We start from the raw sequence: 23,765 nt of genomic DNA, 5'->3' as shown, positions 1-23,765 counted from the left end.
TTGGAATTCTTGGAAAAGTGTAAATAAAGAAAATATTATTCCAGTTGAAAAAGTCGATTTTGCAGCTGCTGCCGACGGATCCGGGCCGGAATTCCCGAATTTTGGGAATATTTGGGAATATTTGGGATAATTTTGAGCTCTCAAGGGGTGGGAAAGGTCAAAATTCCCAAATTTTGGGAATTTTTGGGATCATCCCAAATTCCAGACCCATTTCAGGGGTTGGAAAAAGTCAAAATTCCCAAATTTTGGGAATATTTGGGATCATTTTTCGCTCCCAAGGGATGGGAAAAGCTGAAATTCCTGAGTTTTGGGAATTTTTGGGATCATTTTGAGCTTCCCAAGGGATGGGAAAGGTCAAAATTCCCAAATTTTGGGAATTTTTGGGAATATTTGGGATCATTTTGAGCTCCCAAGGGGTGGGAAAAGCAGAAATTCCCGAATTTTGGGAATATTTGGGATCATTTTTAGCTCTCAAGGGGTGGGAAAAGTCAAAATTCCCAAATTTTGGGAATATTTGGGATCATTTTGAGCTCTCAAGGATTGGGAAAAGCAGAAATTCCCGATTTTTGGGAATATTTGGGATCATTTTGAGCTCCCAAGGGGTTGGGAAAAGCCGAAATTCCTGAATTTTGGGAATTTTTGGGAATATTTGGGATCATTTTGAGCTCTCAAGGGATGGGAAAAGCCGAAATTCCCGAATTTTGGGAATATTTGGGATCATTTTGAGCTCCCAAGGGGTGGGAAAAGTCAAAATTCCCAAATTTTGGGAATATTTGGGATCATCCCAAATTCCAGACCCATTTCAGGGGTTGGAAAAAGTCAAAATTCCCAAATTTTGCGAATATTTGGGATCATTTTTCGCTCTCAAGGGTTGGGAAAGGTCAAAATTCCCGAATTTTGGGAATTTTTGGGAATATTTGGGATCATTTTGAGCTCTCAAGGGATGGGAAAGCCGAAATTCCCGAATTTTGGGAATATTTGGGATCATTTTGAGCTCTCAAGGATTGGGAAAAGCAGAAATTCCCGATTTTTGGGAATATTTGGGATCATTTTGAGCTCCCAAGGGGTTGGGAAAAGCCGAAATTCCTGAATTTTGGGAATTTTTGGGAATATTTGGGATCATTTTGAGCTCTCAAGGGATGGGAAAAGCCGAAATTCCCGAATTTTGGGAATATTTGGGATCATTTTGAGCTCCCAAGGGGTGGGAAAAGTCAAAATTCCCAAATTTTGGGAATATTTGGGATCATCCCAAATTCCAGACCCATTTCAGGGGTTGGAAAAAGTCAAAATTCCCAAATTTTGCGAATATTTGGGATCATTTTTCGCTCTCAAGGGTTGGGAAAGGTCAAAATTCCCGAATTTTGGGAATTTTTGGGAATATTTGGGATCATTTTGAGCTCTCAAGGGATGGGAAAGCCGAAATTCCCGAATTTTGGGAATATTTGGGATCATTTTGAGCTCTCAAGGGGTGGGAAAAGCTGAAATTCCCGAATTTTGGGAATATTTGGGATAATTTTGAGCTCTCAAAAGTTGGGAAAAGCCGAAATTCCCAAATTTTGAGAATTTTTGGGATCATCCCAAATTCCAGACCCATTTCAGGGGTTGGCAAAAGTCAAAATTCCCAAATTTTGGGAATATTTGGGATCATTTTGAGCTCTCAAGGGTTGGGAAAAGTCGAAATTCCCGAATTTTGGGAATATTTGGGATCATTTTGAGCTCTCAAGGGTTGGGAAAAGCCGAAATTCCCGAATTTTGGGAATATTTGGGAACGTTTTGAGTTCCCAAGGGGGTGGGAAAAGTCGAAATTCCCGAATTTTGGGAATATTTGGGATCATCCCAAATTCCAGACCCATTTCAGGGGTTGGAAAAAGTCAAAATTCCCGAATTTTGGGGAATATTTGGGATCATTTTGAGCTCCCAAGGGTTGGGAAAAGTCGAAATTCCCGAATTTTGGGAATATTTGGGATCATTTTGAGCTCCCAAGGGTTGGGAAAAGCCGAAATTCCCGAATTTTGGGAATATTTGGGATCATTTTGAGCTTCCCAAGGGATGGGAAAAGCCAAAATTCCCAAATTTTGGGAATTTTTGGGATCATCCCAAATTCCAGACCCATTTCAGGGGTTGGCAAAAGTCAAAATTCCCAAATTTTGGGAATATTTGGGATCATTTTGAGCTCCCAAGGGGGTGGGAAAGGTCAAAATTCCCGAATTTTGGGAATTTTTGGGATCATCCCCCAACAGGGAATTCCCCTCCCAAAGCGAGGAGGACCCGGTAAAAAAATCAACCAATCACAGGCGCGGCTCAACGAGCATCAGCCAATCAGAGCGCGCGGCGCTGATGACTCAGCAGTTGCCGGGCAGATCCGCAGCTCCCGGCGCTCCCAAGCGGAGCCGGGGGGGGGAAATTTGGGAATTTGGGAAATTTGGGGAGGGGGCGCGGGGGGGGCACCAAGAGGAGGAGGAGGAGGAGGAAGAAGAAACCGCGAAGAGGAGGAAGGGGACGGAGAGAGGAAGAAGAGAAGCAGCAAAAGCAGGAAATGGAGGAAGAGGAGGAAGAGGAAGAGCAGCAGCAGAACCCCGCGGTTTCCCATCCCCCCATCCCCTGAAAGGACCCCTGGGACCCCCAAAATCCCTCTGGATCATCCCCCGGAACCCCCGATCGGGCCAGGGAAGGGAAACCCCCAGAACCCCAAAACGGAGAGATCGGAGAGGGGGAAAATCCCGGGTGGATTTTTGGGCCGGATCGCGGTGATTTGGGGGCTTTTAGGGACACAAAACCCGCGGGGATTTCCAGAGCGGGACCGGGGCAGGGGGAAAATCCCCAGGGCAAGGCGATCCCACCTGGATTTTCCATAAAAAAAAACCGGGATTTGTCCTTCCCGAAGTCCAGGAGGGGCGGCAAAACCAGGCCAGGGAAAGCAAAAATCCCACATTTTCTTGGGAATTCCGGAGTGAGGATCGGGAATTGGCGGGAGGAGGAGGCAGAGGAGGAAGAGGAGGAGGAGGAAGAGTCGGGTTCGGTGTCCGGCGGTGCCGCGAGTGGCCCGAGCGCGGGCCGAGCTCCGTGCGCTGCTGCAGCTGCATCCCCCGCGGGAGCCCCCGCGCTGGATCAGCCCCGGGGAGCCGCGGGGCGCAGAGCCCCGCTCGGGGGGATCCCCGCTGCCTGCGGGAGGCCTTGCAGGGATTTCCTTCCCGGCCGGGCCGGCCTTTGCCCAGGGATCTGCGCCGCTGCCCGGGCCCGGCCGGGAAGCCTGGCTGCCATTTGCTGCGCCCCGCGCGGCTGCGGCCGACAGCGACAGAGCGCCTTCGGTGCCATCGGCCACCGCTCAGCCCATTGCTGGCCACACCTCAGCTCCCCGCACCCCAAACTTGCCCCCGCCCACCCCCCAAAAATCCCCATCCTTGGCTTGGGGCGTAGCGGAAAAATCCCAGCCAATCAGCATCGAGCGTTGAGGCGCTGCAGCCAATGAGAGCGCGGGGCGTTTGGCGCCTCATCGGTTGCCGGGTAGAGCCTGTGGGAAAGGGCTCCCCAAAAGTGCTCTCAGCCAATGAGAGCGCGCGGCGCTGCTGAGCCCGCCCTGCTCCGGAGCGGCGCTACCAGCCCAGAGCCGCTTCTTGGTAGCCCTTGGCCCCTGCCCGGCGCTGGCCATGGCGCGTGTGGCGACAGCTGCGGCCCTGCTGGTGCCACTGGTGCTGCTGGCAGCGGCCCCGGCTGCGGGCGCGGAGCTCTCGGGTGAGCGGGGCCGGGGGGGCGGGACGCGCTGGCCCGGGGGGAGAAGGGGGAAAATGGGGCGCTGCGAGCCCCGAGGTGAAGGGGGAAAAGGAGGGGGCTCCCCGGAAGATGAGCGGGAGGGGCTGAGGGATGGCGGAGGGGGAGGAAGGGGAGGGAGGGGAGGGGGAAAGTGGGGAGAAGGGGAGGGGGAGACCCCAAAACCGAGCGGGAGGGGGCTGGGCTTTGGGGGAATTGGGTTCAAAAGGTGGAGAAAAGGGAAAAGAGGGGGAAGGGGAGCCCCAAAGTGATTTGGGGCGCGGCTGGAAATGGCGGCGGGAGGGGATGCGGAAGGGGAAATGGCAGAAGGGAGGGGAGGAGGAAGCGGCAGCGCGGGCAGGAGGGGCCCAGGGCGGGCGTGGGGCACGGGGGGTGCGGAGCGCGGATCCGGGGAGACCCCCGGAGCTCTGGGGGTGCTGGGGGGGCTCTCCCTGAGCGTTGTCCGGCACATCCAGGGGTGTTCCAGGAGATTCTGAAGTCCGAGTGTCACTTCCTGAACGGCACCGAGCGGGTGAGGTTGCTGCAGAGGTACATTTACAACCGGAAGCAGTACGTGCACTTCGACAGCGATGAGGGGCTGTTCGTGGGGGACACCCCCTTTGGGGAGATGAATGCCAAGAACTGGAACAGCCGACCAGAAACACTGGAAAACTATCGGACTGCGGTGGACTGGTACTGCCGGCACAACTACCGGGCTCACACCCCGTTCAGCGTGGAGCGCCGAGGTGAGCGCGGGGCAGAGCGTGTCCCCTCGGGCCCTGCCCTGCCAATGTCCCTGCAGCCCCTCAAAACCTCCCTGGCAATCGGCCCCGAGCCCTCGGCCCTCCCTGGGCCCATCCCCGGGGCCTCCCAGTCCCTCCCAGTGCCCCCCCGCATCTCCATCTGGGCCACGCGTTCTGCTCTCGCTCTTCAGCCAATCAGCGCGCGTGTCTCTGATGACTCATCAGTTGCCGGGCAGACCCGCAGCGCCGAGCGCCCCGCGCTGGACTCGGCCTCCCGGAGCCGCGCGCTTCATTCCCAGTTCATCCCAGTGCCACCACAGTCCCGCCCAGTGCCACCACAGTCCCTCCCAGTGCCACCACAGTTCATCCCAGTGCCACCACAGTCCCGCCCAGTGCCACCACAGTCCCTCCCAGTGCCACCTCAGTCCCTCCCAGTGCCACCGCAGTCCCTCCCAGTGCCACCACAGTTCATCCCAGTGCCACCACAGTCCCTCCCAGTGCCACCTCAGTCCCTCCCAGTGCCACCGCAGTCCCTCCCAGTGCCACCACAGTTCATCCCAGTGCCACCACAGTTCATCCCAGTGCCACCACAGTCCCTCCCAGTGCCACCACAGTCCCGCCCAGTGCCACCACAGTTCATCCCAGTGCCACCACAGTCCCTCCCAGTGCCACCACAGTCCCTCCCAGTGCCACCACAGTCCCTCCCAGTGCCACCACAGTTCATCCCAGTGCCACCGCAGTTCATCCCAGTGCCACCACAGTCCCGCCCAGTGCCACCACAGTCCCGCCCAGTGCCACCGCAGTCCCTCCAACTCCTTCCCAATCCATTCCCAGTCCATTCCCAGTCCATTCCCAGTTCATTCTCGCTTCACTCTAAGACCTTCACCCTCTCCAGGTTCCCCCAAATCCATTCCCAGTTCATTCCCAGTCCATTCCCAGTCCCTCCCAGTGCCGCGTGCTTCATTCCCAGTTCATCCCAGTGCCACCACAATCCCTCCCAATCCTTCCCAGTCCATTCCCAGTCTATTCCCAGAGAAATTCCACTTCACACCAAGACCTCCAGCCTCTCTCACAGTGACACCGCATCCATTCCCAGTTCATCCCAGTCCATTCCCAGACCCTCCCAGTCTATTCCAGTACAACCACCACCCCTCTCCCCTCTCTCCCAGTCCCTCCCAGTCCATTCCCAGGGTCTCTCCCCTCTCTCCCAGTCCCTCCCAGTCCATTCCCAGGGTCTCTCCCCTCTCTCCCAGAGCCCCCAGTCCATTCCCAGGGTCTCTCCTCTCACTCCCAGTTACCCCCAGTCCATTCCCAGGGTCTCTCCCCTCTCTCCCAGAGCCCCCAGTCCATTCCCAGGGTCTCTCCCCTCTCTCCCAGTTACCCCAGTCCATTCCCAGGGTCTCTCCCCTCTCTCCCAGAGCCCCCCAGCGTTTCCATCTCGCTGGTGCCCTCGAGCTCGCAGCCCGGGCCCGGCCGCCTGCTCTGCTCCGTGATGGATTTCTACCCTGCCGAGATCCAGGTGCGCTGGTTCCAGGACCAGCAGGAGCTCTCGGGCCACGTGGTGGCCACTGACGTGGTGGCCAACGGGGACTGGAGCCAGCAGCTGCTGGTGCTGCTGGAAACCCCCCCCCGGCGCGGGGCCACCTACACGTGCCAGGTGGAGCACGTCAGCCTGGAGCAGCCCCTGAGGCGGAGCTGGGGTACGGGGCAGCCACCGGGGGGGCCGGGAGAGGCACCGGCAGCCAGCGGGAGCCAGCTGGAGATGGGCCGGGCTGAAGTGGGACAGGGGCTGGGGGGTCCCGAAGGGCTGGCAAGGGCTGGCAAGGATGTCGGGGAGGGTGGGATGGGATTGCGGGGGTGCTGCTGGGCGCTGGGAGGGACTTTGGGGGCGCTGGGTGGAAGCGGGAGGGATTGGAGGGGGGCGGGAGGGGCTGGGAGGAGAGCGGGGATTGGAGAGCGGGGATTGGGATCAGCTTGCCTGTGCTGGGAAGGGACTGCGAGGGCTCCGGGGGAGTCGTGCTGGGGCTGGGAAGGGACTGGGAGAGGGTTTGGGGGTCCCGGCTCGGTGGGGGAGCAGCTGGGGGGGGCGTGCGGGATGGTGAGAGGGACGGGAGGGGCTTCGGTGGGTCCTGGGGAGGCTGGGAAGGGAGCGGGAGGAGGTTTGGGGGGCTCCTGGGTGGGCTGGGGGTGAAGAAAAGGGCGTTTGGAGGGTGTCGGGGTGTCGGTGCGAGGTTTTTGGGGGGCTCCTGACCCCCCGGGACCCCGCAGAGATGCCGCCGGACGCCGGGCGCAGCAAGATGCTGACGGGGATCGGGGGCTTCGTGCTGGGCTTCGTCTTCCTGGCGCTGGGGCTCGGCTTCTACGTGCGCAAGAAGGTGAGGGGGGGTGCCGGGGGTGGTGTCCCGCCGCCGCCCGGAGCGTGTGCGCTCCCCCCGGGGCCCCCAGCCCGGTGTCACCCCCTTTTCTCTGCCCGCAGAGCTCCTGAGCCGCCGGCGGCCGCAGCCCCTGGCCGTGGGCTCGGGCCCGCCCGGGACCCCCCGCTCCGTCCCCGCGCTGATTTTGGGGGGCTCCTGTGTCCCCCCTGGCCAGCCCCGCTGCCCCTCGGGCCCCGCCCGCCCGCTCCCAGTGCTCCCAATAAAGCTTCCCAGTTGGATGCGGGGCCCTTGCTGGCGGCGCTGGGGAGGGACTCGGGGGGGCAGAAGGGCCCGGCCGCGATGGGCAATGGGGACCCCCGGCTGTCCCCGCCGTGTCCCCCCGCTCTGGGGGCCTCGCGGGGCGCCTGAAGCCCAGCCCGGCACCCGGGGAAGCCCAAAAGGCGCCGGGAGCCCCCGAAGCCGCCGGGGGCGTTTGGGGAATGATTTGGGGAGGGGGCGAGCGGGGGGGCCGGGCCCAGAGCCCAGCGCTGCCCCAGCCCGAAGCGGGGCGGCTCCATCCCGGCTCCGGGATCCCGGCGGGGGGCGGAGGCACCGGGAACCGGGGGAGGAGGAGGAGGAGGAGGAAGAGGAGGAGGAGAAGCGGAAGAACAACTTTTGGGGAGCCCTTTCCCACAGGCTCTACCCGGCAACCGATGAGGCGCCAAACGCCCCGCGCTCTCATTGGCTGCAGCGCCTCAACGCTCGATGCTGATTGGCTGGGATTTTTCCGCTACGCCCCAAGCCAAGGATGGGGATTTTTGGGGGGTGGGCGGGGGCAAGTTTGGGGTGCGGGGAGCTGAGGTGTGGCCAGCAATGGGCTGAGCGGTGGCCGATGGCACCGAAGGCGCTCTGTCGCTGTCGGCCGCAGCCGCGCGGGGCGCAGCAAATGGCAGCCAGGCTTCCCGGCCGGGCCCGGGCAGCGGCGCAGATCCCTGGGCAAAGGCCGGCCCGGCCGGGAAGGAAATCCCTGCAAGGCCTCCCGCAGGCAGCGGGGATCCCCCCGAGCGGGGCTCTGCGCCCCGCGGCTCCCCGGGGCTGATCCAGCGCGGGGGCTCCCGCGGGGGATGCAGCTGCAGCAGCGCACGGAGCTCGGCCCGCGCTCGGGCCACTCGCGGCACCGCCGGACACCGAACCCGACTCTTCCTCCTCCTCCTCTTCCTCCTCTGCCTCCTCCTCCCGTCAATTCCCGATCCTCACTCCGGAATTCCCAAGAAAATGTGGGATTTTTGCTTTCCCTGGCCTGGTTTTGCCGCCCCTCCTGAACTTCGGGAATGACCAATCCCGGTTTTTTTTTATGGAAAATCCAGGTGGGATCGCCTTGCCCTGGGGATTTTCCCCCTGCCCCGGTCCCGCTCTGGAAATCCCCGCGGGTTTTGTGTCCCTAAAAGCCCCCAAATCACCGCGATCCGGCCCAAAAATCCACCCGGGATTTTCCCCCTCTCTGATCTCTCCGTTTTGGGGTTCTGGGGGTTTCCCTTCCCTGGCCCGATCGGGGTTCCGGGGGATGATCCAGAGGGATTTTGGGGGTCCCAGGGGTCCTTTCAGGGGATGGGGGGAGGGGGATCCGCGGGGTTCTGCTGCTGCTCTTCCTCTTCTTCCTCTTCCTCCATTTCCTGCTTTTGCTGCTTCTTTTCTTCCACCTCCTCCTCCTCCTCCTCCTCCTCCTCCTCCCCCGGTTCCCGATGCCTCCGCCCCCCGCCGGGATCCCGGAGCCGGGATGGAGCCGCCCCGCTTCGGGCTGGGGCAGCGCTGGGCTCTGGGCCCGGCCCCCCCCGCTCGCCCCCTCCCCAAATCATTCCCCAAACGCCCCCGGCGGCTTCGGGGGCTCCCGGCGCCTTTTGGGCTTCCCCGGGTGCCGGGCTGGGCTTCAGGCGCCCCGCGAGGCCCCCAGAGCGGGGGGACACGGCGGGGACAGCCGGGGGTCCCCATTGCCCATCGCGGCCGGGCCCTTCTGCCCCCCCGAGTCCCTCCCCAGCGCCGCCAGCAAGGGCCCCGCATCCAACTGGGAAGCTTTATTGGGAGCACTGGGAGCGGGCGGGCGGGGCCCGAGGGGCAGCGGGGCTGGCCAGGGGGGACACAGGAGCCCCCCAGAATCAGCGCGGGGACGGAGCGGGGGGTCCCGGGCGGGCCCGAGCCCACGGCCAGGGGCTGCGGCCGCCGGCGGCTCAGGAGCTCTGCGGGCAGAGAAAAGGGGGTGACACCGGGCTGGGGGCCCCGGGGGGAGCGCACACGCTCCGGGCGGCGGCGGGACACCACCCCCGGCACCCCCCCTCACCTTCTTGCGCACGTAGAAGCCGAGCCCCAGCGCCAGGAAGACGAAGCCCAGCACGAAGCCCCCGATCCCCGTCAGCATCTTGCTGCGCCCGGCGTCCGGCGGCATCTCTGCGGGGTCCCGGGGGGTCAGGAGCCCCCCAGAAACCTCGCACCGACACCCCGACACCCTCCAAACGCCCTTTTCTCCACCCCCAGCCCACCCAGGAGCCCCCCAAACCTCCTCCCGCTCCCTTCCCAGCCTCCCCAGGACCCACCGAAGCCCCTCCCGTCCCTCTCACCATCCCGCACGCCCCCCCCAGCTGCTCCCCCACCGAGCCGGGACCCCCAAACCCTCTCCCAATCCCTTCCCAGCCCCAGCACGACTCCCCCGGAGCCCTCGCAGTCCCTTCCCAGCACAGGCAAGCTGATCCCAACCCCCGCTCTCCAATCCCCGCTCTCCTCCCAGCCCCTCCCGCCCCCCTCCAATCCCTCCCGCTTCCACCCAGCGCCCCCAAAGTCCCTCCCAGCGCCCAGCAGCACCCCCGCAAGCCCATCCCACCCTCCCCGACATCCTTGCCAGCCCTTGCCAGCCCTTCGGGACCCCCCAGCCCCTGTCCCACTTCAGCCCGGCCCATCTCCAGCTGGCTCCCGCTGGCTGCCGGTGCCTCTCCCGGCCCCCCCGGTGGCTGCCCCGTACCCCAGCTCCGCCTCAGGGGCTGCTCCAGGCTGACGTGCTCCACCTGGCACGTGTAGGTGGCCCCGCGCCGGGGGGGGGTTTCCAGCAGCACCAGCAGCTGCTGGCTCCAGTCCCCGTTGGCCACCACGTCAGTGGCCACCACGTGGCCCGAGAGCTCCTGCTGGTCCTGGAACCAGCGCACCTGGATCTCGGCAGGGTAGAAATCCATCACGGAGCAGAGCAGGCGGCCGGGCCCGGGCTGCGAGCTCGAGGGCACCAGCGAGATGGAAACGCTGGGGGGCTCTGGGAGAGAGGGGAGAGACACTGGGAATGGACTGGGGTAACTGGGAGAGAGGGGAGAGACCCTGGGAATGGACTGGGGTAACTGGGAGAGAGGGGAGAGACACTGGGAATGGACTGGGGTAACTGGGAGAGAGGGGAGAGACCCTGGGAGTGGACTGGGGTAACTGGGAGAGAGGGGAGAGACCCTGGGAATGGACTGGGGGCTCTGGGAGAGAGGGGAGAGACCCTGGGAATGGACTGGGAGGGACTGGGAGAGAGGGGAGAGACCCTGGGAATGGACTGGGGGCAACTGGGAGAGAGGGGAGAGACCCTGGGAATGGACTGGGAGGGACTGGGAGAGAGGGGAGAGACCCTGGGAATGGACTGGGGGCAACTGGGAGAGAGGGGAGAGACCCTGGGAATGGACTGGGAGGGACTGGGAGAGAGGGGAGAGACCCTGGGAATGGATTGGGAGGGACTGGAAGAGAGGGGAGAGGGGTTGTAGTTGTACTGGAATAGACTGGGAGGGTCTGGGAATGGACTGGGATGAACTGGGAATGGATGCGGTGTCACTGTGAGAGAGGTTGGAGGTCTTGGTGTGAAGTGGAATTTCTATCGGAATAGATTTGGGAAGGATTGGGAGGGATTGTGGTGGCACTGGGATGAACTGGGAATGGAGCACGCGGCACTGGGAGGGACTGGGGATGGACTGGGAGAGACTGGGAATGGATTTGGGGGAACCTGGAGAGGGTGAAGGTCTTAGAGTGAAGCGAGAATGAACTGGGAATGAACTGGGAATGAACTGGGAATGGACTGGGAGAGACTGGGAATGGACTGGGAATGGACTGGGAATGAACTGGGAATGGATTGGGAAGGAGTTGGAGGGACTGCGGTGGCACTGGGCGGGACTGTGGTGGCACTGGGAGGGACTGTGGTGGCACTGGGCGGGACTGTGGTGGCACTGGGCGGGACTGCGGTGGCACTGGGCGGGACTGTGGTGGCACTGGGATGGACTGTGGTGGCACTGGGATGAACTGTGGTGGCACTGGGAGGGACTGTGGTGGCACTGGGATGAACTGGGAATGAAGCGCGCGGCACTGGGCGGCCGAGTCCAGCGCGGGGCGCTCGGCGCTGCTGGTCTGCCCGGCAACTGATGAGTCATCAGAGACACGCGCGCTGATTGGCTGAAGAGCGAGAGCAGAACGCGCGGCCCAGATGGAGATGGGGGGGGGGCACTGGGAGGGACTGGGAGGGACTGGGAGGGACTGGGAGGGACTGGGAGGGACTGGGAGGGACTGGGAGGGACTGGGAGGCCCCCGGGATGGGCCCAGGGAGGGCCGAGGGCTCGGGGCCGATTTTCAGGGAGGTTTTGAGGGGCTGCAGTGACATTGGCAGGGCAGGGCCCGAGGGGACACGCTCTGCCCCGCGCTCACCTCGGCGCTCCACGCTGAACGGGGTGACCGCCCGGTAGTTGTGCCGGCAGTACCAGTCCACCGAAGTCCTATGTTGCTCCAAGTATTCCGGTTTGCCGTTCCAGTACTTGGCCACCTTCTCCCCATGCGGGGTGTCCCCCACGAACAGCCCCTCATCGCTGTCGAAGTGCACGTACTGCTCCCGGTTGTAGAATTCCCTCGCCGCGTACCGCACCCGCTCGGTGCCGTTCAGGAAGTGACACTCGAATTTCACCATCAGCTGGAACACCCCTGGATGTGCCGGACAAAGCTCAGGGAGAGCCCCCCCAGCACCCCCAGAGCTCCGGGGGTCTCCCCGGATCCGCGCTCCGCACCCCCCGTGCCCCACGCCCGCCCTGGGCCCCTCCTGCCCGCGCTGCCGCTTCCTCCTCCCCTCCCTTCTGCCATTTCCCCTTCCGCATCCCCTCCCGCCGCCATTTCCAGCCGCGCCCCAAATCACTCTGGGGCTCCCCTTCCCCCTCTTTTCCCTTTTCTCCACCTTTTGAACCCAATTCCCCCAAAGCCCAGCCCCCTCCCGCTCGGTTTTGGGGTCTCCCCCTCCCCTTTTCCCCACTTTCCCCCTCCCCTCCCTCCCCCTCCGCCATCCCTCAGCCCCTCCCGCTCATCTTCCGGGGAGTCCCCTCCTTTTCCCCCTTCACCTCGGGGCTCGCAGCGCCCCATTTTCCCCCTTCTCCCCCCGGGCCAGCGCGTCCCGCCCCCCCGGCCCCGCTCACCCGAGAGCTCCGCGCCCGCAGCCGGGGCCGCTGCCAGCAGCACCAGTGGCACCAGCAGGGCCGCAGCTGTCGCCACACGCGCCATGGCCAGCGCCGGGCAGGGGCCAAGGGCTACCAAGAAGCGGCTCTGGGCTGGTAGCGCCGCTCCCCATCCACTCCAGGTCATTAACCCCGCTCGCTCTGATTGGCCGGTCGTGATTTTCGGGCGCGCTTTGATAGGCTGGGCTTGTTTTTTCCCGTTTTTTCATTGGCTGAAGTTTTTTTTGCGCGGTGTGATTGGCCCGTTCTGTTTGGGGTCCGTTTTCCCGAAGCTCTACCCAGCAACCAATGAGTCACCAGCGTCCCGCTCTCTGATTGGTCCGATTTTTTTATGAGGGCTCATTTTTTGGAGGCTCTACCCGGCAACCGATGACGCGACAGGGACGCTTCTCTCTCATTGGCTGAGCGCTTTTTGGGGTGCTGCGCCCCCACTGCCGGTCCCCCCATTTCGCCGCCGCTTTTCTGGGAGCAGCAGCGACCGTTCCCGATTTCCCGGGAATTCCTGGAGCCATGGATGGATTCCCGATCCTCCCCCGCCTGCTGCTGGTGGTTCTGACCCTGCCCGGAATTTGGGGGGTCGAAGGTGGGGTTTGGGGGGTCTTGAAGGCGCTGGGTTGGGATTTGGGGTTCTCTGGATTTTGGGGAATGTGGGGATAATTTTTTTGGGATATTTTGGGGATTTTTCGGGAAAGGCGTTGTCCCAACTTTGTGATTTTTTGGGGTTTTTCGTCCTTTTCCGAGATTTTGGGGTTTGGGTGTGGTCGAATTCTTTTTCCAGCATTTTGGGGGTGCAGGGATTTCCCAAACCCCCCCCATTCCAAAGATTTTGGGAGAGCTTGGATTCTCCAAACCCCCCTGTACATAAAATTTCAGGAACTGAAAATTCCCAAATCCCTTTTTTCCCAGGATTTTGGGTCTCTGGGAGTACCCAAATCCCAATTTCCAGGATTTTTACAGAATAACGGTGCCCAAAATCCTCTTTTCCTTTTATTTTGGGACTCTGGGAGTGTCCAAACCCCCCTGTACCCAAAATTTGGGGAACTGGGAATTCCCACAATTTCTTTTCCCTGGATTTTCAGGCTCTGGAAGTGCCCAAATTCCTCTTTTCCCACAATTCTGGGGCTCTGCAAGTGCCTAAATTCCTCTTTTCCAGGATTTTTTGAGTCTGGGGGTGTCCAAACCCCCCCTGTACCCAAAATTTGGAGATCTGGGCATTCCCAAATTCTGGTTTTTCCCAGGATTTTGGGGTTTTGGGTGTTCCCAAACTAAAATTTTCCAGGATTTTCAGGCTCTGGAAGTGCCTAAATCCCTTTTTTTTCTCGGATTTTTGGGGTCTGGGCGTTCCCAACCCCCCCCCGTTCCCAAAATTTGGGGAACTGGGTGTTCTCACATCCTCTTTTCCCTGGAATTTTGGGGCTGGGCCAGCCCAAACTTCCTCTTTTTCCAGGATTTTGGGGTGTGGATCCTGCTGAATCCTCCTGATCCCGGGATTTTGGGGGTCTGGGAGTCCTAAATCCTAATTTCCCAGGATTTTTGGACTTTCTGTGTCCCCAACCCCCTTTTTCCCAGGGATTTTGAGCAGAAATCCCAAAATTCCCCAGATTTTTTAGCAAAAATACCCGAATTTCCCAGGATTTTAAGGAGAAATCACCAAATTCTCAGGATTTTGAGCAGAAATCTTTAATTTTCCAAGGATTTCGAGCAGAAATCACCAATTTCTCAGGATTTTGAGCAGAAATCTTTAATTTTCCAAGAATTTTGAGTAGAAATCCCTAAAATTCCCAGGATTTTGAGCAGAAATCACCAAATTCTCAGGATTTTGAACAGAAATCTTTAATATTCCAAGAATTCTGAGCATAAATTCCTAAATTTCCCAGGATTTTGAGCAGAAATCTTTAATTTTCCAAGAATTTTGAGTAGAAATTCCCGATTTTCACAGGATTTTAAGGAGAAATCACCAAAATCTCAGGATTTTGAGCAGAAATCTTTAATTTTCCAAGGATTTTGAGTAGAAATCCCCAAATTCTCAGGATTTTGAGCAGAACTCTTTAATATTCCAAGAATTTTGAGTAGAAATTCCCGATTTTCACAGGATTTTAAGGAGAAATCACCAAAATCTCAGGATTTTGAGCAGAAATCTTTAATTTTCCAAGAATTTTGAGTAGAAATCCCTAAAATTCCCAGGATTTTGAGCAGAAATCACCAAATTCTCAGGATTTTGAGCAGAAATCTTTAATATTCCAAGAATTCTGAGCATAAATTCCTAAATTTCCCAGGATTTTGAGCAGAAATCTTTAATTTTCCAAGAATTTTGAGTAGAAATCCCCAAAATTCCCAGGATTTTGAGCAGAAATCACCAAATTCTCAGGATTTTGAGCAGAAACCCCCAATTCCCCTTTTCTAACCCCACGGAATTCCCGATTCCCAGTGCGCCACACCATCACCCAGACGGAATTCTACCAAAAATCCCTGGATTCCGGGATCGACAGCTCCGAGTTCATGTTCGACTTCGACGGCGACGAGATTTTCCACGTGGAAAACGAGGAGACCGTTTGGAGGCTCCCGGAATTCCAGGAATTCACCAGTTTCCAGGCTCAGGGAGCGCTCCAGAACATCGCCATCGACAAACAGAATCTGGAAAATTCCATGGCCGCTTCCAACAATTCCCGGATTCCCAGCGGTAACGGAGCCGTGGGGGAGCGGGAGGAGGAGGAGGAAGGGGAGGGGTTTTTATTTTGGGAGGGAATTCCAGAGGGATTTCGGGGAAATTTGGGATTTTTCAGTGTAATTCCAGGGGTTTTGGTGCAATTCCTGGGGATTTCACCTCAATCGTGTCTGGATCCGATCCGGATTTTGGCTGAATCCACCCCAACTCCTCCCAATTCCCAATTATTCCCAATTATTCCCAATTATTCCCAATTATTCCCAATCCCCAATCATCCCAGTCAATCATTCCCGATAAACCGTTCCCAACATTCCCAGTAAACCATTCCCAAATAAACCATTCCCAATTAATCATTCCCAATTATCCCAAATAAACCATTCCCAATAATCCCCAATTAACCATTCCCAACATCCCCAAATAACCATTCCCAATTATCCTCAATAAACCATTCCAAATAAACCATTCCCAATAATCCCCAATTAACCATTCCCAACATCCCCAATTAACCATTCCCAATTATCCTCAATAAACCATTCCAAATAAACCATTCCCAATAATCCCCAATTCACCATTCCCAATTAACCATTCCCAATTACCCTCAATAAACCAACCCCAATTAACCATTCCCAATTAACCATTCCCAATTATCCTCAATAAACCATTCCAAATAAACCATTCCCAATAATCCCCAATTAACCATTCCCAATTAACCATTCCCAATTATCCCAAATAAACTATTCCCACTAAACCCTTCCCAATTAACAATTCCCAATTAACCATTCCCAATTATCCTCAATAAACCAACCCCAATTAACCATTCCCAATTAACCATTCCCAATTATCCTCAATTAACCATTCCCAATTATCCCCAATAAACCATCCCAAATTAACCATTCCCACCATTCAGAATTAACCATTCCCAATTATCTCCAGTTAACCATTCCCAATTAACCATTCCAAATTAACCATTCCCAATTATCCCCAATTAACCATTCCCAATTAACCATTCCCACCATTCCCAATTATCCCAAATTAACCATTCCCAATTAACCATTCCCACCATTCCCAATTATCCCCAGTTAACCATTCCCAATTAACCATTCCCACCATTCCCAATTATCCCCAATTAACCATCCCCAATTAACCCTAATAAACCATCGCAAATAAACCATTCCCAATTAACCATCCCCAATTAACCATTCCCAATTAACCATTCCCAATTCTCCCCAATTAACCATCCCCAATTAACCCTAATAAACCATCGCAAATAAACCATTCCCAATTAACCATTCCCAATTATCCCCAGTTAACCATTCCCAATTAACCATTCCCACCATTCCAAATTCTCCCCAATTAACCATTCCCAATAAACCATTCCCACCATTCCCAAGAAACCATCCCCAATTATCCCCAATTAACCATTCCCAATTAACCATTCCAACCATTCCCAATTATCCCAAATTAACCATTCCCACCATTCCCAATTCTCCCCAATTAACCATTCCCAATAAACCATTCCCACCATTCCCAATAAACCATTCCCACCATTCCCAATAAACCATTCCCAATTATCCCCAATTAACCATTCCCAATTAACCCTAATAAACCATCGCAAATAAACCATTCCCAATTAACCATTCCCAATTATCCCCAGTTAACCATTCCCAATTAACCATTCCCACCATTCCAAATTCTCCCCAATTAACCATTCCAAATAAACCATCCCCACCATTCCCAATAAACCATTCCCACCATTCCCAATAAACCATCCCCAATAAACCATCCCCAATTAACCATTCCCAATTAACCATTCCCACCATTCCCAATTATCCCCAATTAACCATCCCCAATTAACCCTAATAAACCATCCCAAATAAACCATTCCCAATTAACCATTCCCAATTATCCCCAGTTAACCATTCCCAATTAACCATTCCCACCATTCCAAATTCTCCCCAATTAACCATTCCCAATAAACCATTCCCACCATTCCCAATAAACCATTCCCAATTATCCCCAATTAACCATCCCCAATTAACCATTCCCAATTAACCCTAATAAACCATCCCAAATAAACCATTCCCAATTAACCATCCCCAATTAACCCTAATAAACCATCCCAAATAAACCATTCCCAATAAACCATTCCCAATTATCCCCAATAAACCATTCCCAATTAACCATTCCCAATAAACCATTCCCACCATTCCCAATTATCCCCAATTAACCATTCCCAATTAACCCTAATAAACCATTCCCAATAAACCATCCCCAATAAACCATTCCCAATAAACCATTCCCAATTATCCCCAATTAACCATCCCCAATTAACCCTAATAAACCATCCCAAATAAACCATTCCCAATTAACCATTCCCAATTAACCCTAATAAACCATCCCAAATAAACCATTCCCAATAAACCATTCCCAATTATCCCCAATAAACCATTACCAATTATCCCCAATTAACCATCTCCAATTAACCCTAATAAACCATCCCAAATAAACCATTCCCAATTAACCATTCCCAATTATCCCCAATTAACCATTCCCAATTAACCCTAATAAACCATCCCAAATAAACCATTCCCAATTAACCATTCCCAATTAACCATTCCCAATTAACCATTCCCACCATTCCCAATAAACCATTCCCAATTATCCCCAATAAACCATTCCCAATTATCCCCAATTAACCATCCCCAATTAACCATTCCCAGTTCCTCCGGAAGTGGCTCTCTTCCCGAAACACGCCGTGGAACTGGGCGATCCCAACATCCTCATCTGCTGCGTCTCCAAGTTCTGGCCGCCGGTGCTGCGGCTCCGTTGGCTCCGGAACGGGATCCCGGAATTCCAAGGGGTGTTGGACATGCCCTTTTATCCGGATCGGGATAACACCTTCCGGAAATTCTCCTACCTGCCCTTCATCCCCCAGCCCGGGGATTATTACGACTGCCAGGTGGAGCACGAGGGGTTGGCCGAGCCCAGCGTGGCGCATTGGGGTGAGGATCCGGGGAAAATTGGGAATTTTTTGGGAATTTTGGGAATTTTTGGGAATTTTTTTGGGGTTTTTTGGGGAATTTTTGGGGATTTTTTTGGGATTTTTTGTGGTTTTTTGGGGATTTTTTTTGGTTTTTTTTAAATTTATTTGTAAGATTTTTTGGGATTTTTTTTTGGAATTTTTTGGGGAATTTTTTTGGGTTTCCTGGGGATTTTTGGGATTTTTTTTGAATTGTTTTAGGAATTTTTTTTGGGTTTTCTGAGGATTTTTTGGGATTTTTTTGAGGATTTGGGTTATTAAGATCTGCCAGGTGGAGCACGAGGGGTTGGCCGAGCCCAGCGTGGCGCATTGGGGTGAGGATCCGGGGAAAATTGGGAATTTTTTTGGAATTTTGGGAATTTTTGGGAATTTTTTTGGGGTTTTTTGGGGATTTTTTGGGATTTTTTTGGGATTTTTTGTGTTTTTTGGGGAATTTTTTTTTTTTTTTTTTAAATTTATTTGGGAGATTTTTTGGGATTTTTTTTGAAATTTTTTGGGAATTTTTTTGGATTTTTTTTGGGTTTTCTGGGGATTTTTGGGATTTTTTGGGGAATTTTTTTAAGGATTTTTTTTTTTGATTTTTTGGGGATTTTTTGTGATTTTTTGTGATTTTTTTTGGGATTTGGATTATTAAGATCTGCCAGGTGGAGCACGAGGGGTTGGCCGAGCCCAGCGTGGCGCATTGGGGTGAGGATCCGGGGAAAATTGGGAATTTTTTGGGAATTTTGGGAATTTTTGGGAATTTTTTTGGGGTTTTTTGGGGAATTTTTGGGGATTTTTTGGGGATTTTTTGTGGTTTTTTGGGGATTTTTTTTGGTTTTTTTTAAATTTATTTGTAAGATTTTTTGGGATTTTTTTTTGGAATTTTTTGGGGAATTTTTTTGGGTTTTCTGGGGATTTTTGGGATTTTTTTTGAATTGTTTTAGGAATTTTTTGGGGTTTTCTGAGGCTTTTTTGGGATTTTTTTGAGGATTTGGATTATTAAGATCTGCCAGGTGGAGCACGAGGGGTTGGCCGAGCCCAGCGTGGCGCATTGGGGTGAGGATCCGGGGAAAATAGGGAATTTTTGGGGAATTTTGGGAATTTTTGGGAATTTTGGGGGGTTTTTTGGGGATTTTTTTGGAATTTTTGGGGATTTTTTGGGGATTTTTTGTGGTTTTTTGGGGATTTTTTTTTGGTTTTTTTTAAATTTATTTGTAAGATTTTTTGGGATTTTTTTTGGAATTTTTTGGGGAATTTTTTTGGGTTTTCTGGGGATTTTTGGGATTTTTTTTGAATTGTTTTAGGAATTTTTTTTGGGTTTTCTGAGGATTTTTTGGGATTTTTTTGAGGATTTGGATTATTAAGATCTGCCAGGTGGAGCACGAGGGGTTGGCCGAGCCCAGCGTGGCGCATTGGGGTGAGGATCCGGGGAAAATTGGGAATTTTTGGGGAATTTTGGGAATTTTTTGGGATTTTTTTTGGAATTTTTTTGGGAATTTCTTTGATTTTTTTGGGGTTTTTGGGGTTTTTTTTGGAATTTTTGTGGGTTTCTTTACTTAATTGGGAGATTTTTTTTGATTTTTTAAAATTTTTTGGGGGATTTTTTGGGGAATTTTTTGCAAATTTTTTTTGATTTTTTTGGAATTTTTTAGAATTTTTTTAGGAATTTTTTTGGGTTTTCTGAGGATTTTTTGGGATTTTTTTTGAGGATTTGGGTTATTAAGATCTGCCAGGTGGAGCACGAGGGGTTGGCCGAGCCCAGCGTGGCGCATTGGGGTGAGGATCCGGGGAAAATTGGGAATTTTTTGGGAATTTTGGGAATTTTTGGGGGGTTTTTTGGGGATTTTTTTGGATTTTTTTGGGATTTTTTGTGTTTTTTGGGGAATTTTTTTTTTTTTTTTTTTTAAATTTATTTGGGAGATTTTTTGGGATTTTTTTTGAAATTTTTTGGGAATTTTTTTGGATTTTTTTTTGGATTTCTGGGGATTTTTGGGATTTTTTGGGGAATTTTTTTAAGGATTTTTTTTTTTTTATTTTTTGGGGATTTTTTGGGATTTTTTGTGATTTTTTTTGGGATTTGGGTTATTAAGATCTGCCAGGTGGAGCACGAGGGGTTGGCCGAGCCCAGCGTGGCGCATTGGGGTGAGGATCCGGGGAAAACTGGGAATTTTTGGGAATTTTGGGAATTTTTGGGAATTTTTTTGGAATTTTTTTGGGAATTTCTTTGATTTTTTTGGGGTTTTTTGGGGTTTTTTTGGGAATTTTTCTAGGTTTCTTTCTTTACTTATTTGGGAGATTTTTGGGGATTTTTTTTTAATTTTTGGGGGGATTTTTTTTGGAATTTTTTTGCGAATTTTCTTTGATTTTTTGGGAATTTTTTGGGAATTTTTTTGATTTTCTTTTAAATTTTTTAAGGATTTTTTTATTATTATTATTTTGGTTTTTTGGGAATTTTTGGTTGTGTTTTTTTATTTATTTGGGAGATTTTTTTTGGGGATTTTTTTGAAATGTTTTGGGGATTTTTTGGGAATTTTTTGGCACATTTTTGGGATTTTTTGGGGGGATTTTTTTTGGGATAAAAATGGGATTCGAGGTGAGAATTGGGGGATTTGGGGTGGGAATGGGGAGGGAAAAGGGATTGGGATGGGGGGGAGGGAAGATTTGGGACGGGGGAAAAGGATCGGGATGGGCTGGGAATGGGATGAGGAAGAGGAGGAGGAGGAGGAGGAATTCGGGATGAAGAATTTGGGATGAAGGATTTGGGATGAGGAAAAAAGAATTTGGGATGAGGAAGAATTTGGGACGAGGAAGGATTTGGGATGAAGAAGAAAAGGAAGAGGAAGAATTTGGGATGAGGAAGAATTTGGGAAGAAGAAGAATTCGGGATGAGGAAGAAGAGGAAGAATTCAGGATGAGGATTTGGGATGAAGAAGGAATTCGGGATGAAGAAGGATTTGGGATAAGGAGGAAGAGGAAGAATTCGGGATGAGAATTTGGGATGGGAAATAATTTGGGATAAGGAAGGATTTGGGATGAGGAAGAAGAGGAAGATTTGGGATGAGGATTTGGGATAGGAAATAACTAGGGACGAGGAAAAATTCGGGATGAAGAATTTGGGATGAGGAAGAAGAGGAAGAGGAAGAATTCGGGATGAGAATTTGGGATGAGGAATAATTCGGGATGAGGAAGGATTTGGGATGAGGAAGAAGAGGAAGAATTTGGGATGAGGATTTGGGATAGGAAATAATTAGGGACGAGGAAAAATTCGGGATGAAGAATTTGGGATGAGGAAGAAAAGGAAGAGGAAGAATTTGGGATGAGGATTTGGGATGGGAAATAATTTGGGATGATGAAGAACAATTTGGGATGAGGAAGAAAAGGAATAATTTGGGATGAGGATTTGGGATGAAGAAGGAATTCGGGATGAGGAAGAATTTGGGATGAGGAAGAAGAAGAAGAGGAAGAGGAAGAATTTGGGATGATGAAGGATTTGGGATAAGGAGGAAGAGGAAGAATTCGGGATGAGAATTCGGGATGGGAAATAATTTGGGATAAGGAAGGATTTGGGATGAGGAAGAAGAGGAAGAGGAAGAATTTGGGAAGAGGAAGAATTTGGGATGAGGAAGAAGAGGAAGAATTCGGGATGAGAATTTGGGAAGAGAAAGAATTCGGGATGAGGAAGGATTTGGGATGAGGAAGAAGAGGAAGATTTCAGGATGAGGAAGAACTCAGGGGTTTTCGGGACGAAGACGAGGATGAGGAAGGTTTTGGGATCTCCCGGGAATTCCCGCTTTTCCCAGAGCCCCAGATCCCGGCGCCGGCGTCCGAGGCCACGGAGACGGCGATCTGCGCCCTGGGCTTGGCCGTCGGCATCGTCGGCATCGCCGCCGGCACCGTCCTCATCATCCGCGGGATGAAGCTCGGCCGCGCCCGCGTCGAGCGCGGAACGCTCTGAATTCCCGGGAAACGGCCCCGGATCCTGCCCTGAATTCCCTGGAAACGGCCCCGGATCCTGCCCTGAATTCCCAGGAAACGGCCCCGGATCCTGCCCCAAATCCAGCCCCAAATCCTGGGAAATGTCCCCAGATCCTGCTCTGAATTCCCGGGAAACGGCCCCGGATCCTGCCCTGAATTCCCGGGAAATGGCCCCGGATCCTGCCCTGAATTCCCGGGAAACGGCCCCGGATCCTGCCCCAAATCCCAGGAATCGTCCCCAGATCCTGCCCTGAATCCCTGGAATTGCCCCCAAATCCTGGGAAATGTCCCCAGATCCTGCCCTGAATTCCCGGGAAACGGCCCCGGATCCTGCCCTGAATTCCTGGAATTGTTCCCAGATCCTGCCCCAAATCCAGCCCCAAATCCTGGGAAACGTCCCCAGATCCAGCCCCAAATCCCAGGAATCGTCCCCAGATCCTGCCCTGAATTCCCGGGAAACGGCCCCGGATCCTGCCCTGAATTCCCGGGAAACGGCCCCGGATCCTGCCCCAAATCCAGCCCCAAATCCTGGGAAATGTCCCCAGATCCTGCCCTGAATTCCCGGGAAACGGCCCCAGATCCTGCCCTGAATTCCCAGGAAACGGCCCCGGATCCTGCCCTGAATTCCTGGAATTGTTCCCAGATCCTGCCCCAAATCCTGGGAATTTCCCCCAAATCCCAGGACTTGTTTCCAGATCCTGTCCCCAAATCCAGCCTCAAATCCTGCCCCAAATCCCAGGAATTTCCCCCAAATTCAGCCCCAAATCCCGGGAATTCCCCCCAAATCCAGCCCCAAATCCCGGGAATTCCCCCCAAATCCAGCCCCAAATCCTGGGAATCGATCCCAGATCCAGCCCCAAATCCAGTCCCAAATCCAGCCCCAAATCCTGGGAATTCCCCCCAAATCCAGCCCCAAATCCTGGGAATTCCCCCCAAATCCAGCCCCAAATCCTGGGAATTCCCCCCAAATCCTGGGAATTCCCCCCAAACCCAACCCCAAAATCCCCTTGAAATTCCTTGAAATTTTCCCTGGAATTCCCCCAAAATCCCCTTAAAATTCCACCCCAAATCCACTGAAAATCCCCTTAAAATCCACCCCAAATTCCCCAAAATTCCCTTAAAATCCACCCAAAATTCCCGGTTTTTTTCCCCCCCTCTGGAATTCTGTCTCCCCTCGATGTCACCCCAATAAAGAGAGGGGGGGAGGGGTCGATCCTAAATCCCCTCCCCCACCCCTTTTGGAATTTTCCGGCAAAAAAAAAATTTGGGATTGGTGTCAGTGAGGAATTGGGGGAGGGGATTTGGGTCCCAAAATCCCTCAAATTTCCCCTAAAAAAGTCCAAAAAAAAAAGCTCAGAATCTTCCCCAAAAATCCCCCAAAATGTCCCAAAAAATTCCCCCAAATCCCTCAAAATATCCCAAAAAATCTCCCCCCAAAAAGTTCCCAAAATCTCCTCAAAAAATCCCCCAAATTTCACCAAAAATCCCCCAAAAAACGTCCCAAAAAATTCCCCAAAATATCCCAAAAAATTCCCCAAAATATCCCCAAAAAATCCCCTCATAAAACCCGCCAAAACATTCCCAAAACTCCCTCAAAATATTCCCAAAAATCCCCCCCAAATATTCCCAAAAATCCCCCTCAAAATATTCCCAAAAAAATTCCCTAAAATCCTCCGGTTTGACCTTCCCAACATGGCGGCACCGGAAGTGCCCTTCCCGATATGGCAGAACCGGAAGTTACCACTGAGAACGCGGCCGCGCCGC

At 53.4% G+C, this 23,765-nt stretch overlaps 3 protein-coding genes across 3 annotated transcripts; 2 read left to right on the top strand and 1 right to left on the bottom strand.

The window, feature by feature from the left end:
• Positions 1-3,561: 3,561 nt before the first annotated feature.
• LOC147647825 (class II histocompatibility antigen, B-L beta chain-like) lies at positions 3,562-7,143 on the top strand. The gene is made up of 5 exons (XM_086870697.1): positions 3,562-3,732; positions 4,224-4,493; positions 5,909-6,190; positions 6,759-6,865; positions 6,967-7,143. Exons 1-5 carry the CDS (start codon positions 3,648-3,650, stop codon positions 6,973-6,975), a joined length of 753 nt encoding a protein of 250 aa, XP_086726823.1. The 5' UTR covers positions 3,562-3,647; the 3' UTR covers positions 6,976-7,143.
• A 1,758-nt stretch (positions 7,144-8,901) lies between these two features.
• LOC147647824 (class II histocompatibility antigen, B-L beta chain-like) lies at positions 8,902-12,481 on the bottom strand. Its single transcript, XM_086870727.1, has 5 exons — positions 12,301-12,481; positions 11,549-11,818; positions 9,855-10,136; positions 9,180-9,286; positions 8,902-9,078 (listed from the first exon to the last, which is right to left on the bottom strand). Exons 1-5 carry the CDS (start codon positions 12,464-12,466, stop codon positions 9,070-9,072), a joined length of 834 nt encoding a protein of 277 aa, XP_086726853.1. The 5' UTR covers positions 12,467-12,481; the 3' UTR covers positions 8,902-9,069.
• Positions 12,482-12,766: 285 nt separating this feature from the next.
• Positions 12,767-23,221, top strand: LOC111945158 (HLA class II histocompatibility antigen, DR alpha chain-like). Its single transcript, XM_086870726.1, has 4 exons — positions 12,767-12,922; positions 14,768-15,019; positions 17,725-18,006; positions 21,827-23,221. The coding sequence occupies exons 1-4, from the start codon at positions 12,850-12,852 to the stop codon at positions 21,979-21,981; spliced, it is 762 nt and encodes a 253-aa protein (XP_086726852.1). The 5' UTR covers positions 12,767-12,849; the 3' UTR covers positions 21,982-23,221.
• The last annotated feature ends 544 nt before the right edge of the window (positions 23,222-23,765 follow it).

This window comes from Cyanistes caeruleus, chromosome 33 (genome assembly GCF_971803275.1).
Source record: "Cyanistes caeruleus chromosome 33, bCyaCae1.hap1.1, whole genome shotgun sequence".
Lineage (NCBI taxonomy): Eukaryota > Metazoa > Chordata > Aves > Passeriformes > Paridae > Cyanistes > Cyanistes caeruleus.
The sequence above is the reverse complement of the archived record's forward strand: the minus strand, read 5'-3'. Positions and strand labels throughout refer to the sequence as shown.

What these genes read in the sequence shown, in the direction of transcription:
- LOC147647825 (XM_086870697.1), top strand. Translation starts at nt 3,648, where the DNA reads ATGGCGCGTGTGGCGACAGCTGCGGCCCTGCTGGTGCCACTGGTGCTG. An exon ending in TGCGGGCGCGGAGCTCTCGG is followed by an intron (nt 3,733 to 4,223) that starts GTGAGCGGGGCC and finishes CGGCACATCCAG; the next exon opens with GGGTGTTCCAGGAGATTCTG. An exon ending in GTTCAGCGTGGAGCGCCGAG is followed by an intron (nt 4,494 to 5,908) that starts GTGAGCGCGGGG and finishes CCTCTCTCCCAG; the next exon opens with AGCCCCCCAGCGTTTCCATC.
- LOC147647824 (XM_086870727.1), bottom strand. Translation starts at nt 12,466, where the DNA reads ATGACCTGGAGTGGATGGGGAGCGGCGCTACCAGCCCAGAGCCGCTTC. An exon ending in GTTCAGCGTGGAGCGCCGAG is followed by an intron (nt 10,137 to 11,548) that starts GTGAGCGCGGGG and finishes CCTCTCTCCCAG; the next exon opens with AGCCCCCCAGCGTTTCCATC. An exon ending in GCCCCTGAGGCGGAGCTGGG is followed by an intron (nt 9,287 to 9,854) that starts GTACGGGGCAGC and finishes GGGACCCCGCAG; the next exon opens with AGATGCCGCCGGACGCCGGG.
- LOC111945158 (XM_086870726.1), top strand. Translation starts at nt 12,850, where the DNA reads ATGGATGGATTCCCGATCCTCCCCCGCCTGCTGCTGGTGGTTCTGACC. An exon ending in CGGAATTTGGGGGGTCGAAG is followed by an intron (nt 12,923 to 14,767) that starts GTGGGGTTTGGG and finishes CCCGATTCCCAG; the next exon opens with TGCGCCACACCATCACCCAG. An exon ending in GCCCAGCGTGGCGCATTGGG is followed by an intron (nt 18,007 to 21,826) that starts GTGAGGATCCGG and finishes CGCTTTTCCCAG; the next exon opens with AGCCCCAGATCCCGGCGCCG.